The 17,101-nt window shown below is 41.7% G+C and overlaps 1 protein-coding gene across 1 annotated transcript; it reads left to right on the forward strand.

Annotated features, from left to right (window-relative positions):
- Window positions 1-12,647: 12,647 nt before the first annotated feature.
- On the forward strand, window positions 12,648-15,263 carry LOC309687046 (cobalamin binding intrinsic factor-like). Its single transcript, XM_082501709.1, has 4 exons — window positions 12,648-12,766; window positions 12,860-13,001; window positions 14,828-14,964; window positions 15,068-15,263. Exons 1-4 carry the CDS (start codon window positions 12,694-12,696, stop codon window positions 15,127-15,129), a joined length of 414 nt encoding a protein of 137 aa, XP_082357835.1. The 5' UTR covers window positions 12,648-12,693; the 3' UTR covers window positions 15,130-15,263.
- The last annotated feature ends 1,838 nt before the right edge of the window (window positions 15,264-17,101 follow it).

Below are 17,101 nucleotides of genomic sequence, written 5' to 3' on the forward strand. Positions count from 1 at the left end.
CATGTATGTAATCTGTCAAATTCTCCTCATAAAACAACATATACATTAAATATTTTCTGTAAATCCTTGTAGAAAACACTGGTCACAGTTTCCAGGCTTATGTGTCCTCTGTACCCTCATAAAGATGTAACATGTGAAAATGTCACTCAACAAGAGTCTGAAAATAGTTTTGTACTAACTGTCATAAAAGTAATAAAAAATATTTATTTAGTAAAAACTTACAACCCTATTTAAGTAATGTATCATTCAGTTTTTAAATGCACATAGAGTACCCAGTATTAGTAGATCATTATATAGAATCACAAACATGATTTTATTGATTGATTCATGAGTCACTTTAATGCTGTAGCTAGATATTATTTTATTTAATACACTTACTGATGCAATAATACATCAACATATAGCAGTACACCTATAGTTTTAAATCTGTAAAATTATAAGTAAATGAATGCTGTGGTGTATAAGCTACAGTATTCAAGTCCAAAATATTGGGGGGAAGAAGAACAGCATTACTGCACCACTGTATTCCATCATAGATCCTGTTCATGCTTTCACGACGCTCTAGTCCAGTGGCAGTGATAGCGATGACAATGGTGGGTGTGCTGGGAGGATCTTATTTCATAGTTGATGGTGCCAGCCCGATTTCTCCTCTTCCAAACCATCAGGCAGCTCACACTAGGCGGATTTCTGTCCGCGTCTGGTGTGGATGGAGTGCTGCTGACCTCAAATGAGGATCTAATCGGGTAGTGTAAGAAACACAGGGTCTACAGAGCTAGCAGAGATGACAGAGTCTGGAGATGAAGGAGAGGTCACCAAGGCAGTTAAACTCCAGTGGCTGTGCCCCTTGAGTTCACTCCAATGAGGCTGCACTGGTTTACCTGCTTATTCAGGTCATTGTGTCCTTGCCTGGCAAAAGCTAGGTGGTTGTCTCTGTTTTCAAGAATTCTTCAGACTCCCTTTGTCAAAAAGGGGCCGGAGGCCGGTAACTTGAACTGAACCCAAGTGCAGTAACCCAGACTGGAGGAGGAACGAACGTTTTATAACAATGTTTATTAAACGAACACAATGTAACTGTCCTGGGTCATTTTTTAAAATATTTTTATTAGGATTTTTTTCATAGAAACAGACAATGACAAAAGAAAACAAACACAAGAACCAGGACAGAACTAAGCTCAGGAAATACAAGATTCTGAGGTAAACCACAACCCCTCAAAACAAATCACAGTAAGACCAATAGTCAGGCAAATTAATTCAGTTTGGGAAAGCCCCGCAACAAGGAGGATGACAGTACAGGTCCAACATATTTCAGATATGGGTCCCAGGTTCTGTGGAAAGAGTCCAAGGTGGAGTTGAGCATACAAGTTATATATTCATTGGGAATACAGTCCATACAATGTTATGCCAGGATTTCTTAGTTGGGATTGCTGGCCTGCCCCAGAGGAGCAGGACATTCTTCCTGGCCGCAAAGAATAACAGCTGGAACAGTCTATTGTGCTTGCCTTTGATAACCAGATTGTCCATTATTCCCAGTGTAAGACACAGAGGGACCACAGGAACAACAGAGTTGAAAATAACTGAAAGCACCTTTGCAACATCAGACCAGAACTGTTGAATTTTCACACATGACCTAAAACAATGCATAAAGTCACCGTCCTCAGCATTAAACTTCGAGCATAAGGGGAGGAGTTTCCATCTATTATACTTTTTTAAAGAGGGTGTGATGTATACCCGATGAACAATTTTTAACTGAATCCATTTAGCCTGATTACAGACAGATATCTTAGAGGCACACGTCCAAATCTCCTGCCAGTCTGGATGTCATGGTCTGCGGTGGGTGGCTGGAATTTCCGTAAGGCTCCTGAACCTACCTGGGATCCGTCCCTGGGCAGGGCCACCTCCTCCAGCTCCTGCACACCTGGAGCCAATGGCAGGAAATCAAGCCAGAGGGATTTAAGCCACACGTTGATGTGCATTCACCGCCAGTTTGTCATCAACCCATGTTGATAACAGGCCCTTATGCTTCAAGTTCTCTCTGTGATTTATCTTGTTAACATGACTTTCTTGTGCTGCAGTTACTGGATTCATCTTGGCTCACGCTCTACCTCCGGACTCAGGATACCAAGCAATGATTTTAAAAATCACTCTGTGCCTCACCTGCCTGCCCTCCTGCCATCACACTCCATCTGAAGAACTAAGATCTCAGGTCAGCCTTGCCACGCCACTCAGCTCCCCTGGATTCTCGTCACTCCCCTCTCAACACTTTGTGTCCCTCACTGCAGCTAAGAATTGCTATACTTACTACTTACCACTTCAGCGCTACCTCCACTACTTCCCTAACTCCGCTGTCTTCTCTCTTCAGGGTGACTGTTCCCTGTTCAGCTCCACTCTGCATCTCAGGCCCCGTTCCCTCGCCCTAGCCACGTTTCCCAGGCCACGCCACGTCAGACTCTACGTCTTATTGTTTTTTGTCCTTGCTACGTTTCTAGCGCTTAAGCCTAATAAAATATTGTTAAACCATCTGCTGTCTCTGCTCTGGGTTTCTGCGCCTGAGTTCAGTTCAGTACAGACCACTCGGTCCCGTGACACTAGATCATTTATGGAGCGGCCTAGGTCTCTTTCCTGCCAGGGAGGATGTCAAATGGGCCCGGCCCTCCAAAGCATGGATAGACCTCCAGGCCTTGACAGAGCATAGAGTAATAGGATTGTTGGAGAATTTTTTTCAATTCACTAATCTCTAAAGAGATTTTAGATGCCTCTGATGTTGGCGCCGGCGCCGTCCTTTCTCAACATGGCCCAGATGGAAAACTTCACCCATGCTGCTATTTCTCAAGGAAGTTTTCTCCCACGCAGCAATGGTACGGTGTCGGGGACCGGGGACTCCTGACCATCGAGTGGGCCTCAGAAGAATGGCAGCATTGGCTTCTGGGAGCGAAGGTCCCTTTTCTGATCTGGACTGATCATCAGAACCTGATCCATATCCGGACTGCCAAGCAGCTCAACCCAAGGCAGACTCGTTGGGCCCTGTTCTTTGAGTCTTACAATTTCCACCTCGCCTACCGTCCTGGTTCCAAGAACGCTAAGGTGGACACCCTCTCCAGACAGTTTGCCCAGGACGGCCTCAAATCGGACCCTGGACCCATCCTACCTGCTCATCGGCTTGCTGCCCTCCTTCTGTGGCCTCTGGAGGACTCCATCCGGAGGAGCTGGTCACCGAACCAGGTCACCTCCTGACACCCCTGCAGGGAGGTTCTATGTCCCCTCCCGGTGCCGTCAGGAGGCCTTGCTCTGGGCCCACTCCTCTCCACTCTCTGGTCACCCGGGGCCCAACAGGACCCTCCAACTCCTCCGTCGAGCCTTCTTGTGGCCCTCCATGACTCGGGACGTCCGTGAATTTGTTTCCGCCTGTGACACCTGTGCTCGGCCTAAGTCCTCGACTCAGCCTTCAGCTGGCGACCCTCTCCCTGTGCCCAGACGTCTCTGGTCCCATGTCGGCCTTGACTTTGTTACCGGCCTCCCGTCCGTGGACGGTCTCGACACCATCCTCACCTTTGTGGACCGGTTTTCAAAGGCGGTGCACCTGGTTGCACTGGCTGGCCTCCTTTCTGCTAGGCGGACGGCCGAGCTCTTCTTGGAACATGTCGTTCGGCTTCATGGGTTCCCCAAGGACATCGTCTCCGACAGGGGCCCCAGTTCACTGCCAGGTCCTGGAAAGCCTTTTGCCGTCTGATTGGAGCCTCTCCCAGCCTCTCGTCCGGCTACCACCCTCAGACCAACAGGCAGGTCGAACGGACCAATCAACAGCTGGGGCGCTTTTTTGAGGTGCTTCGTCTCCGCCCAACCGTCGCTTTGGACTCGTTACCTGCTGTGGGCTGAGCTGTCTCATAACCTTCACATCTCTTCGGCCACCGGTCTCACGCCCTTTGAAGTCTGTCGTGGTTTCCATCCTCCTGTCTTCGACCATCAGGAGGTGGAGTACCTGCTACTGAACGGATGGTCCGCCACTGTCGTCTGGCCTGGATCAAGGCTCGGGCTGCCATTTCCCGATCCAAAGCTCTGTACGCCAAGCAACATCGTCGGCACCACCGTCCGGGTCATCCTTTTCGGCCGGGGGATCGTGTCTGGCTCTCCATGAGGCACCTGAGGCTCCGTACTGAGTCCAGGAAGCTCACTCCCAGGTTCGTTGGCCCATACGAGATCACTGCCAGGCTCAACCCCGTTGCTTATCGTCTCTGGCTTCAATCCGCCATGACGGTCCATCCTGTTTTCCACATCTCGTAGCTTAAGCGGTACGTTACCTCCCCGCTGGCGCCTCCCTCCCCGGCTAAATGTTTTTTTTAAAGTAACGCAATAGTTACTTTTCAAGTAATTAATTACTTTTAGAATATTGTAACTCAGTTACTAACTCAGGTTACTTTTTTGAAGAAGTAACTAGTAACTATAGTTAATTACTTTTTCAAAGTAACTTGCCCAACACTGGTTAAATGTGTTTGTAAGCTAATCCGTAACTTAGGTCCTTAGCTAGCTACCTAGCTAGCTAAGATGAGCACTCAGCTGTTTTGTAAAGTTCGTTTAGCTAACCCGTGCAGGTGAATGAATTTACCCCGTCTAAAGAAATCAAAGGAAATGCACTGGGCTGCTCAGTAACTAACTAACCACGGTTACTGTACTTTTATTATGAGTATTATACTGTAAGAGCAACAGGCTGGACTCTGCTTCTGCTCCTGTGTACAGCTTATTATTGAATATGTGTTTTCTGTCGCTTGCCACATGTGGAAGGACATTAACACCAACTTTTAAAAACCTGGCACTTCAGTAACCCCTCATTAGTCAGTAGCTACGGATTAAATAGCAAAGCCTGATATTTATGTACTGAAACCAACAACTTCCGCTTGGCAGCTTAAGTTAAAATGTTTAATTTTTTCCTTTGATTATTTCTTTTAGCACTGACTCTGTATATTTTTTGTTTGTTGCAAATATTCAGGTTAAAAAACTGTCTAAATTATTGTTAATGAGTTATGCTATCACGGTGAATCAGAGCAAACACAAACCCAGGAGGGGAGGAATGTCCCATCTGCCGGATACACGATGGATGGGTGGCATAACTGGAGGGTCGTGTGCCTGGCGGGACTGTCGATCGAAGACGCTGAAGATATCTACCTATTCGGAACCATGATAACAGGGTTTTTGCTGATCGGAGCTGGCTGGGCCCTGGCTTATCGAAGATTAAAGAAAGCAGAATCGGCTGTTCAAACCCTCACAAGGCTGGGATTGAAACAATGGGACGAGTCGTGAGTTCTCAAAATGGGCTCATTGAGTGCAGCACGGATAAGATCTTGGAGAAGCTACGGCTGCCATGAACACTCAGAATAAGACCTCTGAGCGTAAATTGGATTACATCTTGGAGAAGCTCAATGTGGTCGTGAGTTCTCAGAATCTGCTCTTTGAGCACAAGAATGACAAGATCACGGAGCGTAAGGTTGATAACATCATGGAGAAGCTCGCGGCTCTCCAACGGGAGATTGAGAGGCCAGTGTTGGAGTGTTAGAACAGCTTTGAAATTCACATGAGTTGTTCGCACTAAAGTATAAACCACCATCACTTCATGCGGAGACCACTTCGGCGCCTACTGCGCTCTCAAGGCTGGAGCTGAACAACAACACCCTGATAACGACTGTGTTGAGTCTGTTCCTTCCCACTCAAGGCCACCTGGGTTGGCTGGAAGACTGTTTACTTAGCCTGGCAGGGCGAAGGACACTGTCTCAGCTGAACTCTGGAAACACACACACACATATACTGATACACACTCATCCCCCCTCCCTTTCCAAACGGCTTCGATGCTTGTCCCCTCCCGGGGAAGATGGCGGTCGACTGGACCAGCGCAGACATGCTGCAGGACCGGATGCGCTGTCTACACCGGCTCTCTTACCCTTTACCCGCCCTGTTGCTTATCTTGTGTTTCATGGTGTATTGATAGTCATGTGCTTTTTGTGCTGAGGTGTTTTTTTTCTGTTATCAAACTGTTCTCCCACTAGGAGCTCAGTCTGAGTGGAGTTTTTTCTCCTCCTCTCACCTCATGTTATGTATTGTCGTTGTTTTTTCCTATCAGCCTACCTCTCTGACATGTCTTCCCAATGTGTTGTTTGTGTAAGTCTGGTCAGAAGGTTCCTTTGTAAGTGTGCATGCGCCATTAGCGTGCTGCCTGCTGTAACCTATAATTTCCTTCGGGATTAATAAAGTATTCTGATTCTGATTTATCATAAAGTAATTCAGAGTCATTCATACCAGAGTAACCAGAGAGCACAACATATATTTAACTTTCTACAGGACTTAAAGATATTATGTAAAAGTCCAGACCCTCTGAGGATTATCTGAGTACTTCTAACATTACACAAAGCAAAGGTCTCCATCAGTGTTCATGAAATGCTGGGTTTATCCATCTTCTGGGGTGGGCCTACAGTGGAACTCAGAAGACTTCAATGTGAGGGAGCTGCTGGTGAAGATCACGAGCCCTGCTTGATCCCTGCGATGAGTTTCAGTGTTCCTGGTGTTTCTCAAATGATGCCTCTTATTGTGAGTCAACAGAACATCTGGCACAGGATAACTGTAATGAAATAAAGGGAAGAAATTTTTAAAAAAAATCTCGGAAATGACCTACAGAAATAACTTTTAAAAATGCTGATTTTTTATTTACTTTTTTTTTTTTTTGCCAATCAAGATAACTAAAAGTATAATTTTCACCATATAATTACTAACCTTGTCATCTCCTGCACTGTCTGTTTTGGGCTCTGGGCTTGTCCTTCCCAGCGCTCATGAGTAGGGATGCGTATCGTTTAGGTTTTATCCGATACCGGTGCCAAACCGGTACTTTTGAAATGGTGCCGGTGCTTAAACAGTGCTCAAACCGGTGCTTAAAGAATGGAGAACACAAACTTTGTCCTAAACCTCTCATGTTTAACTGTTTTCCAGTTTTTCTTTGGTCATTTTAGCCTTTTTAGCCAGGGTGAAGGGAGTATCTGCCATCAAACAAGAGGACAGCCGCATGTAGCTATGATGATGTTTGCTAGTTCACCTTACATGCATTAATGTAATAACGCGGTTAGCCTACTCAACGTAAATTACACACGAACAACGTTAAGCTACTCATGCAGAGAAGAACGGCTGCTGCTGCATCATCATCCTCATCATTTCTGCTACACTGGCAGGGCTAGGGGCCAGGACTCTCCTCTTCGGGTTTGTGGGGGATGTTGCTAACTCCGGGTCCGATAACTGGCAACCCACCCGCAGTAGATGTGCTCGGTGTGAGGTCTCGCAGCAAGCTATCAAATACGGCGCATTTCTCGGCTTTAAAAAAAACCCGCTATGCGTCGCCAGGTGTTTCATCGGATTCGAGGTGTTACCTCCTTTGACAGTATCACAGTATCAGCTTAAAGCACTTGTTGCTGCTGAGTTTGCATATTTTGCTGTGAAGTACAGCCAGACTTTTGACCGCTTCGCCTTGGGCATTTTAAATCTGTAGCTCTGCTCTAAAAGAACGTACGTACCTGGCCCCGCCTACTATCCTCGGACACGTAAAATGATGGGCTAGAAGTGTATCACAGCTCAGGAAAAAAAAGCACCGAAATAAAGCACCGAAATGTGTGCTGCTTTTCGGTCTGGTTACTACCGTTTATGTCAGAACCGGTACCCATCCCTACTCATGAGACTGCTTTTGCTGCACTGTGGTATGAGGTGGTAACCTGTTGACAATGTTGGGAAGGTTACTTTTAAAATGTATTCCATTACACATTACAGAAGTAACGTATTCTGAATACGTTACAACTACATGAATGTACTATTGCTGTGTGATTTATTAGTATTACTGAAGGTTACTCGCCATACCAATACCAACTAGATGTTTAAATCTTAATATAAATGAGTAACAGTAGGTGGACATTAGGTAAGGCTGCACTTTTTGCAGCGATCTCGTATAGAAAACTATTCCTCGCGTATATACAACAGGTCCGCGGCTCCGAACCGTAGTAAAGGGACCTCTGGCTAATACGTCGGGTTCGCGTCGGGCTCGTAGCTGAAAAGTATGCCGTTATTTTTGTGCCACTATTCTGACGCATGTAAAAAAAATTCGAGTGCACGTAAAAAAAATTTGCAGGTGCAAGTGTTGCATTTTGAGGAGAAATTTATTATGAGCGAAGAAAAGCTAAATTTGAGTGAAAAAAACTCATTGCTGCGTGCAAAAAATGTATTTCAGTGTTTGCTATTATCCACACACACACACAGCAGCCCCTCTCGCTCAATTTTTCATTCTGGGATATTGCATTTTGTCATTTTGAGCTGAGACCAGCCAATCAGATTTTTTTGCATCCAAGTCTGTGATTGGCTGGTTTTGTGGCACAAATATAACGGTGTAGAAAAAGAGTTGAACGCGCACGGACAGAAATGTTGTGAGCGCGAGCAACACATTGCGAGCGAACGCAAATGCAAAAACTGAGCGAGAGGGGCTGCTGTGTGTGTGTGTGGATAACAACAAACACTGAAATACATTTTTTAGCAATGAATTTTGTTCACTCAAATTCAGCTTTTCTTCGCTCAAAATAAATTTCTCCTCAAAATACAACACTTGCACCTGCATTTTTTTTTTACGTGCGCTCAGAATGGCGGCACAAAAATAACGCCATAGAAAAATAGCTTTACTTTGTTGTCTGGGTCAACTTTGCTAGCGAGAGACAGAGAGAGGCGTTGAAAGGCTGCTCCAACAAAACTAATTGTTTCAGAGGAAAACACGAACACGGTGTACAGTCGAGTCTTAATAGCTTACTTACAACTGGGCTCGTCAGGCACTCTTCTTGGCTGCAGTGGTTATTATTATATTTACATGTTTCCAGCTCCCGTTTCTGCTCCATGACAGCTGTACTTTTCCTTTTTCTCCCTCCTCGCTCACAGACACATAACAGGTATGGCAGTCCATTCTCCCTGCAGCACGGACTACACTGCCCATGAGGCTACATTCTTTAGGGCTATGCCTGTAACACTCTGCCTTTTGCCTTCATATTAAATCATTTGTGCATAATAATTTTTAAAAATATTTCTTCACTCACTGCCGTAAGTAGTGGTGACATGGGCCGCGAGATTGAGACACAGGCGTTAGAGCTTCTTATTGTGTGTTTTGTTTGGGTTTCCACCGGGTGTTCTGGGAATCCATCCTACCTGACAAACCATCCTGTTTCTGCGAAATTAAGTGCCAAACCATACCTTTGTGAATGTTACCTACAAGCATACTTTAACGGGTAAAATGAAGCGGCAAACCATTCAGGCTTTATGAATATGAGCTACAAGCACACTCTGATGGGCAAAGTTAAGTGGCAGTGCTGGAATTACTCTGTGACAGCAGAAATGTGCATAAACTACTTACAGTAGGACGTTTTGCCAAAGTAGGATGGTTTATCAGAACTGCGTGGAATTAACAAAAATAGATTGGGGGCAGCCTAACATATGAAACAGGAAAAGACCGCCATGTAATCCACTTATTTCAACAAAGTAACTGTATTCGGAATACCACCTTTTTAAATGGTAACTGTAACAGATTACAGTTACTCATATTTTGTATTTTAAATGCATAATGTCGGTACATGTATTCTGTTACTCCCCAACACTGCAGGACATACCTGCTGCAGCCGCACATATTACAGATGACACTGTAAACACTAGACTGTGCACCACAAACCTCATTGCACAGGTATCATTAGGTACAGATGGTGAATATGAAAGTACTCTTGGGACTTCTTTGAACCTCTTTGAATGAGGTTTAGGAAGGTGATAAGCACATGTTGTAATGTGGACTGTGGTAGCTAAACTAATACATACAGTCTGGTACAAATGTATTCGGACGATGACACAATGTTTGGAATTTGCCTCTGTACACCATCACGGTGGATTTTAAATCAAACAAACAGGATGTGATTAAAGTGAAGACCTTTAGGTTTAGTTCAGATGGTTTAACAAACAATCTGAAGCATTACATTTATTCAGGAATTATAGACATTTTTATACATAAACCCACAATTTTATAAGCTCAGATGTATTCAGTCAATCTATCAACAAACAAATTAATGTTTAGCTGAGACATTTTCCCTTCATTTTTCCATTCAAGCAGAATGACCTGAAAGACAATAAAAGACAACTGAAGTGGATAATTCGAAATTTTCGTCCTTGTTAAAAAAATAAAAACAAGACAAGACAAAACATCTTGAGGAGTTAGATCTATCATTATATTCATGGATGGAAAAACAACGTCTTTTTTCCCATTAATATTGATGATTTAGTTTACTTTATGTACAGTTTGATGTTCTATAATGCTCTGCCATATAGTTTGCTATAAATGCCCTTTTATTGTCATCATCTCATGCTGCTGCAACTAAAGATTGTTGAAATCTGAAAAAAACAAGATTAAAACTGGGCAAATTAATAAATGAGACAACTGAGCTAAAACCTGTTAATGTACATCCTCAATGAGCGATGCAGTTCTTTGCAAGCCCGCTGCTATCCCTAATATTAGTCTGCCTGCTGTTCACTATTGTACCACACACTTTTTGCATTGTCTGTTGGTTTTGTTCCTTCTTGAGTTGCTCGATTATGTGTTATCTGCCTGTCTGATGCAGTATTTGTGTTAGATTGGATGTTATTTGTGAAGTGTGTTTTCACATGGTTTGTTTGGTGGGACTTTATGTAAATTAGGGTGTGTTGACATGTTTAAGGATGTGTGCAGCTTAACTTTTAACTTTTATATTTCTTTTTAGCCTTTGCCATATTTTCTCATGAGGCTTGGCTGTTTGGCAGGCCACCATGGTAAATAACCGTGTGCTCTTAATAACTTGCCTCGTTAAATGATTAACATAAATGATGTGTTCTCACATGGTTTGTTTGGTGTGACTGTATGTAGAAAAGGACGTGTTGAGATGCATACGGATGTGTGCTGCTGATCTTTGAACCTTTTATATTTCTTTTTAGCCTTTGCCATATTTTCTCAATAGGCTTGGCTGTTTGGCAGGCCACCATGGTAAATAGCCGTGTGCTCTTAATAACTTGCCTGGTTAAATAGTTATAATAGGCAAAGGTACAATAACCTTATTGAACTTCCTTTGCAAGCACATGGTTAATGATTGCAGTTCTGAAGTGTCAAGCAGCATTCATGTATATGGATAAGGACTGTGTAGAATAAAAGATGAAATTTGTCATTTAATATTTAATGTTACACTGTATATAGAATCATCCAGAAGGATGCAGTATTTTCATAGGAGTGTTATCATTGTTATAGGTACCAACTAGGACATGTAGAGACCATACTGAAAGCAATAATTAAACTTTTTTTGTGTTTTTGGACATAAAGAAATACCCAAGATATTAAGAGAACTTTATTAATAATTTCAAAACCCAAAATAAACCTATCTGAGAGATTGCAAAAACTTTAGGAGTAGACAAATCAATAATCTGGTACATTCTTAAAAAGAAAGAATGCATTGGGCAGCTCAGCAACACCAAAAGACCTGAAAGACCATGAAATAATACTGAAGTGAATCATTCTAAATTTCTTCCTTTTTTAAGAAAAAAAACTTGAGGCCTTACGTCTATCATTGCCAGAGCCTACGATCAGGAGATGTATTCATGAATGAAAATACAACAAGATCAGGAAAAACCAGATTTGAGTTTTCCGATAAAGATCTAAAAGAATCTGGCGAGAATCTGAAAACAAAAGAACCTAGTTGGACGCAGCAGATGGCCCCGCCCCTCCCTGAGCCTGGTTCTGCCAGAGGTTTCTTCCTGTTAAAAGGGAGTTTTTCCTTCCCACTGTCGTCAAAGTGCTGCTCATAGGGGGTCATATGATTGTTGGGTTTTTCTCTGTATCTATGAAGCGCCTTGAGGCGACTTTTGTTGTGATTTGACGCTATATAAATAACATTGAATTGAATTGACGATGAAACCAGGATAGCTTTCCTTTTCCAGAATGACTGGAAGCTCATGATCATGATATACCATATCATTTGTCTAACATAGCAGAAGCAGTATAATTGCATGGGTATGGGCGTCATGTTCATTAGTGTCAGCTGTGTTCACTGTGTGTTTACACTTCCATCATTACCCTTCTGTGTATTTAAGTCCTCTGTTTCCTTTTGTTCATTGTCAGGTTGTCTGTTTTCCCTTGTCTCATGTTTCTTAGAACAAATGAGATTCCTGATGTTGACTGAAGTGTCAAGCAGCATTCATTTATGTAGATAGGCATTGTGAAACAAAAACAAAATATCCAAGATATTAAGGGTACAGAAATAATAATTTAATAAAAACCCTGTAAAACTGTCATTTTTACACTTTTGTTGTTTTCTTTTTATTTCTTGCTGATGTGCACAAAGTTTAAGCAATGTTAAAAAACAGAAATCCCAATCCAGAAAGGTCATGGGAGAGTTCACTGATGTTGGCACATGATGCAGCATGTTGGTACGTCATTGTTCATTGTACAGTTACAAAGTTATCAGTTCAAACATGATTTCACAACAAGGACTCAAGGTGACATTAGAGTTGGTTCAATGGATAACTTTGTTTGCTTTTTCAAGCCAAGATCAATAAAGTCTGTATGTAAACACTGATCAGTGGAATAAAACATGGGGAGTGAGCATCATCATCAGTGAAGTCGAACTCCTAACAGCCATGATGACAATGATGCCCTCGCTCCTCTCTGCAGCCCTGTTGCTCTCACTGATTCCTTGGACTTTGACTGAAGGTAAGTTTCATAACAATAAGTGTAATTTTTATTAGAATGACTGTCATTATCATTTAATATCTATTTTTAACCTTTTGTCTGTGGCTCATTTAGCACCGCCAATGAGTCCCATTGCTATAATGGTGAAGAACACCTTACAAAACAAACCTCTACAAACCTACAAGACTGAAGTGATTAGTGGGGGGATCCTGCTGGGTGTGATGAAGAGACTCAATAACTCCGATGCAGGCTTCATGTGAGATAACAGCATCAGTTGGAACCTCAGTCTTTTAATTTACATGCAGAAATTTATGTTGACACAAGAATTTTAATAATCTTATAACTGCTAGGATGTTTTAAAGGACATGTAATCTCCATTGAGCAACTATGGCTAACATACATCTATGAAATCTGGTGCATACATCTAATATACTAAGATATGCACAGAACATCATGGAACCATGCCTTAATCCCAATATGACGCTCACCATATTTTGAATGAAATTTGCAGCTTTTCATTTTGCACTGAAGGACTGTCTGTGGCAGCTTTGCAACTGTTTAACTCCTCTCCTCGTGTCAGTATGTTGTTATCAACTGTCACATCATTACTGAGTTTAGTTACAGATTCCACAGAACACATCGTCACAGAAGGCAGTAAAATACTAGTATGCAGTACATCGTTTAAAAAAAAAGAAAGAAATGGTATCTGTTATGACAGTTGCTAATCCTGTTGTCAGATTTATCCACATTTACAATTTATAGCTTAAGCCTGTTTCAATACATCCCCTTTCCAATAAAACGTAGACTACAACAGATGAGGCAGGGTGTACATTAGGGTGTTGCTGCCATTTAATTGACAGTCCAACCCAGTATCACAGGAAAGAGTGTAACAGAGACGCCAGTCCACTGTGTCCATTTCACGCTTTGCCTCTCCACAGACATGCACGTAGCTCCAGTACATTGCAGTAAGCTTCAGTACCAGAAGAGGGTGATAGTTTATTTCAAGCCAACACCAAAATAATCATGGGAAAGTGTTTAAACACACATGTAAATACATATCATCCACGTAGCATAATTGTTTCTAACATCACCCTGGAAAGGACTTCATACCTTCTTCGGTAACGAGCACTTTATGGCTTTAGATACATTATCTCCTCCTGCTGGTATTTCAGCTTTTGCATGTGCATCTATTTCAGACTCTGGAGAGAAAAAGTGTGAAATGGACACATTGGACCTGTGTGTCCGTTACATGCCCCGAAAAGGCCTTCAGCTTCTGAGTCAGATCCATGCCTTACTCTCCTCTACTCCAATCTGCTCACCGAATAATTTCATCATCATCATCATCGTTTATTTATATAGTACTTTAAAAACACACCTGATAGACCAAAGTGCTGTACAAAACAAATATAAATATAGTAATAAAATAGCAAAAACCAAACATAGCAATAAAAGAAATAAAAATGTCAGTGACCCACACAGTAAAAGCCAGGGAATAAAAATAGGTTTTTAATCTGGACTTGAAATTAATTGTATTTTTAAAATCTATGATAGCCAATTGCCAAACACGTAGCTTTAAAAAACACCACTTTGGTGACATAAGGATCTTCTGTATAGTCTATGCTGTAAGTATTTGAGATTATCTGGACATCAATTGTCTACCCAAATTAACCAATCGGATATACACTTTCTTTGAAGTTAGAGTGACCCGTAGCAGCCATACTAATTATACTGAGCTGATGTAGTTGCAGAGCCATAACTCAGCACTGAGAGGAGGTCTTGGTGATGTTTGGGACAGGAAGGCTGCTGTTTGTTTTCAAAACTGATGGTCAGTGTTTTGTCTTTGGCCGTTTCTAACTTTAAGTGGCTGTTTATACTCTTATACATGATGACTTTCATCGTCATGTTACACATACATAACACCAAACCAAGATCGTTCCCTCACCCGAACCACGTTAGTCCAAACAAGAAAGAAGAAATGCAAACACAGCTGCCACGTAACAGGAAATTTGCTGAGGAAGTGAGCTCAAATACTGAGCCTGACTGCTGTTGTTGATCATTTACAAGGTCTTTTCTTTCTCACAGATTCACCTACAGTGACAATGATAACTATGGGCCATATCTGGAGAGTGTGAATGGCGTGGCTGGGAATAATGAAGCTCGTACCTACTGGCAGCTGCTGGCCAATGTCACAAACAGTGAATTCAAACCAACCGAAGTTGGTAAGCTCACTGTAAAATGTTCCATCACATTTCTTGTTGTATTCAACTTATCATACTTTATTGATACATCTATTGAATATTTCTAATACTGAACTGTTTGCAGGTATCGGCTGTATCATTCCCAGCCCATATCAGCAAATTATCCTGAACTTTACAGTGTGGTAAATATTCATCAGTCTGAATGCAACAGAATGACTTCAAAGGCTAATCCTGGAAGTGACTGCAGAGGAATTGATTTCATAGATCAGTAACATGTAGCTGTTTGTTGCTGAGTGACAATAAATTTGAATAAAGCATCATTACAAGTGTTGGTGTTGTTAGTCTGCAAGAGGCATACAGCATTACTGACACGGCAACACCTGACATCTTTGAATTTATCATCATCACTTACAACAATTATATGTATGCAACACAGTTATACAGATGTGCTGAAGGCAGCAACCTGAAAAAAATGCAATATATGTTCTCAAGAACAGATCCTGGCAGAGAAAAGAAACAAAAGATGCTTTCTGCTTGATTTGGGTGAATGATGTGTCCATGATCGAGTCCATGATGTCTGCTAATTATGACCCAGTGTCGTCACTGAGACGATGCCAGGGCTTTTGCATTTTATTTTAAAACTAAAGAACCACTATATAATTACAGTCTTCTCCCATACGTCCACGAATAACAATAACAATTTTTAACTTTGTTACATTTGAACTTAACAAAAAGTGACACTTCAGTGTCATTTAGCAATAACTATTTCATATTCATACACACAACAAAAACAGCAACATTTTCTTAAATTCAATGTGGTTTCCAGATGTGACAAATAATATTTACGTGATGAAATCAATTAAATGATCATTTATCATTACTGGAACCTCAGTCCAGTCCTCTATAATCCAGACAAGTCCCATCTTAAACCTTCTACCCGTACGAAAACTGAAACTGAGACAAGACTTCTTTATTCTTTCATGTCTTATAAAACCATTTCATGTTACTCCTCCCGCAACCCTGGTAAGGATAACCAGAAGAGACTGGATGCATATTTCATACTAGTATTTACTTCTCCAAGTTCCCACTTGTGCATTATGTGTTGCTTTGTAAATTCTTGTGATGTCTCAAGCTGAAGTTTTACTGCTGCCATCAGTGTTTTGAAACAGGATGTAATAAGTGAAGAGTCAATGTGCTTGAGAAATTTGGAGACGTTTTCTTACTTTAATGAGATGATAATAGACAAAATGAACATGTTCAGACTTGAAATTAGCATCTGACATAATTTAAGCACAAGCAAACACACAGACGTGATAGGAAAGTGCAGTTTGTTACACAGTGTGTCTGTGAACTAAAATAGCAAAGCCCAATATTTATGTACTGACACCAACTACGGCTGTTTGGCAGCTTAAGTTGAAATTTATTTTTAATTTAACCACTGATGACTTTTTCAGCACTGTTTTTTTTTTTTTTAAAGTTTGTTTCGAACATTCAGGTAAAAAAAACAGTCTGAATGATTTTTAATGACCTTCAGTCTTCCGGATGTTTCTGAAATGATGCCTCTCTCAGTGGGTCAACAGAACATCTGGCACAGGACAGCTGTGATGAAAGAAAGGGAGGAGGTTTTCCCAAACCTCTGGATCCAGGAAACCCAGTTTGGTCCTGATGGTCTCCCTCACTAGTTTCCCCCCAGGGTGGACGTAGCTGTTGATAATATTGTGGACTCTATTATTAAATGAAAAGAATAAATTACACTTCTATGAAACCTTCTGCTGTGTTTTTAATTTAAAGTTTCCATGTTAGCAGGCTGTAGAGTGCTCTGTAAGTGTAATGGATCTAAAACTGTTTAAATCTTCAGTTTTATATCATCCTCAGTCTTATTTTAAAATCCTAAAGGACAACATTACATTTCTGATATTAACAGTAACTCTGGGCCTCTGTGGAGTGTGCAGCTGATGTCATATCTGTCTAAAAAGGATAAAAAAACAACTAAGGAGTGCTGCATCACTCAAAAATACAGACTATTAGAGTAACGGGTGTATGGCACTGCTAACTAGCTAGCAAAACAAGCCTCTAACACACAGTGTGTATGCTAATGGCTAATCTAGGAAACTAATTAACAACAGAGGGATTTCAGATATTGTAGAATTATAAGATG

The sequence above is a fragment of the Aulonocara stuartgranti genome, assembly GCF_965226115.1.
Source record: "Aulonocara stuartgranti genome assembly, chromosome: 14".
Taxonomy (NCBI): domain Eukaryota; kingdom Metazoa; phylum Chordata; class Actinopteri; order Cichliformes; family Cichlidae; genus Aulonocara; species Aulonocara stuartgranti.

Bases quoted from the DNA above. Each gene is read 5' to 3' on its own strand.
- LOC309687046 (XM_082501709.1), top strand. From the start codon at position 12,694: ATGATGACAATGATGCCCTCGCTCCTCTCTGCAGCCCTGTTGCTCTCA. The intron at 13,002-14,827 runs GTGAGATAACAG...TCTTTCTCACAG, and splicing joins AACTCCGATGCAGGCTTCAT to ATTCACCTACAGTGACAATG. The intron at 14,965-15,067 runs GTAAGCTCACTG...AACTGTTTGCAG, and splicing joins ATTCAAACCAACCGAAGTTG to GTATCGGCTGTATCATTCCC.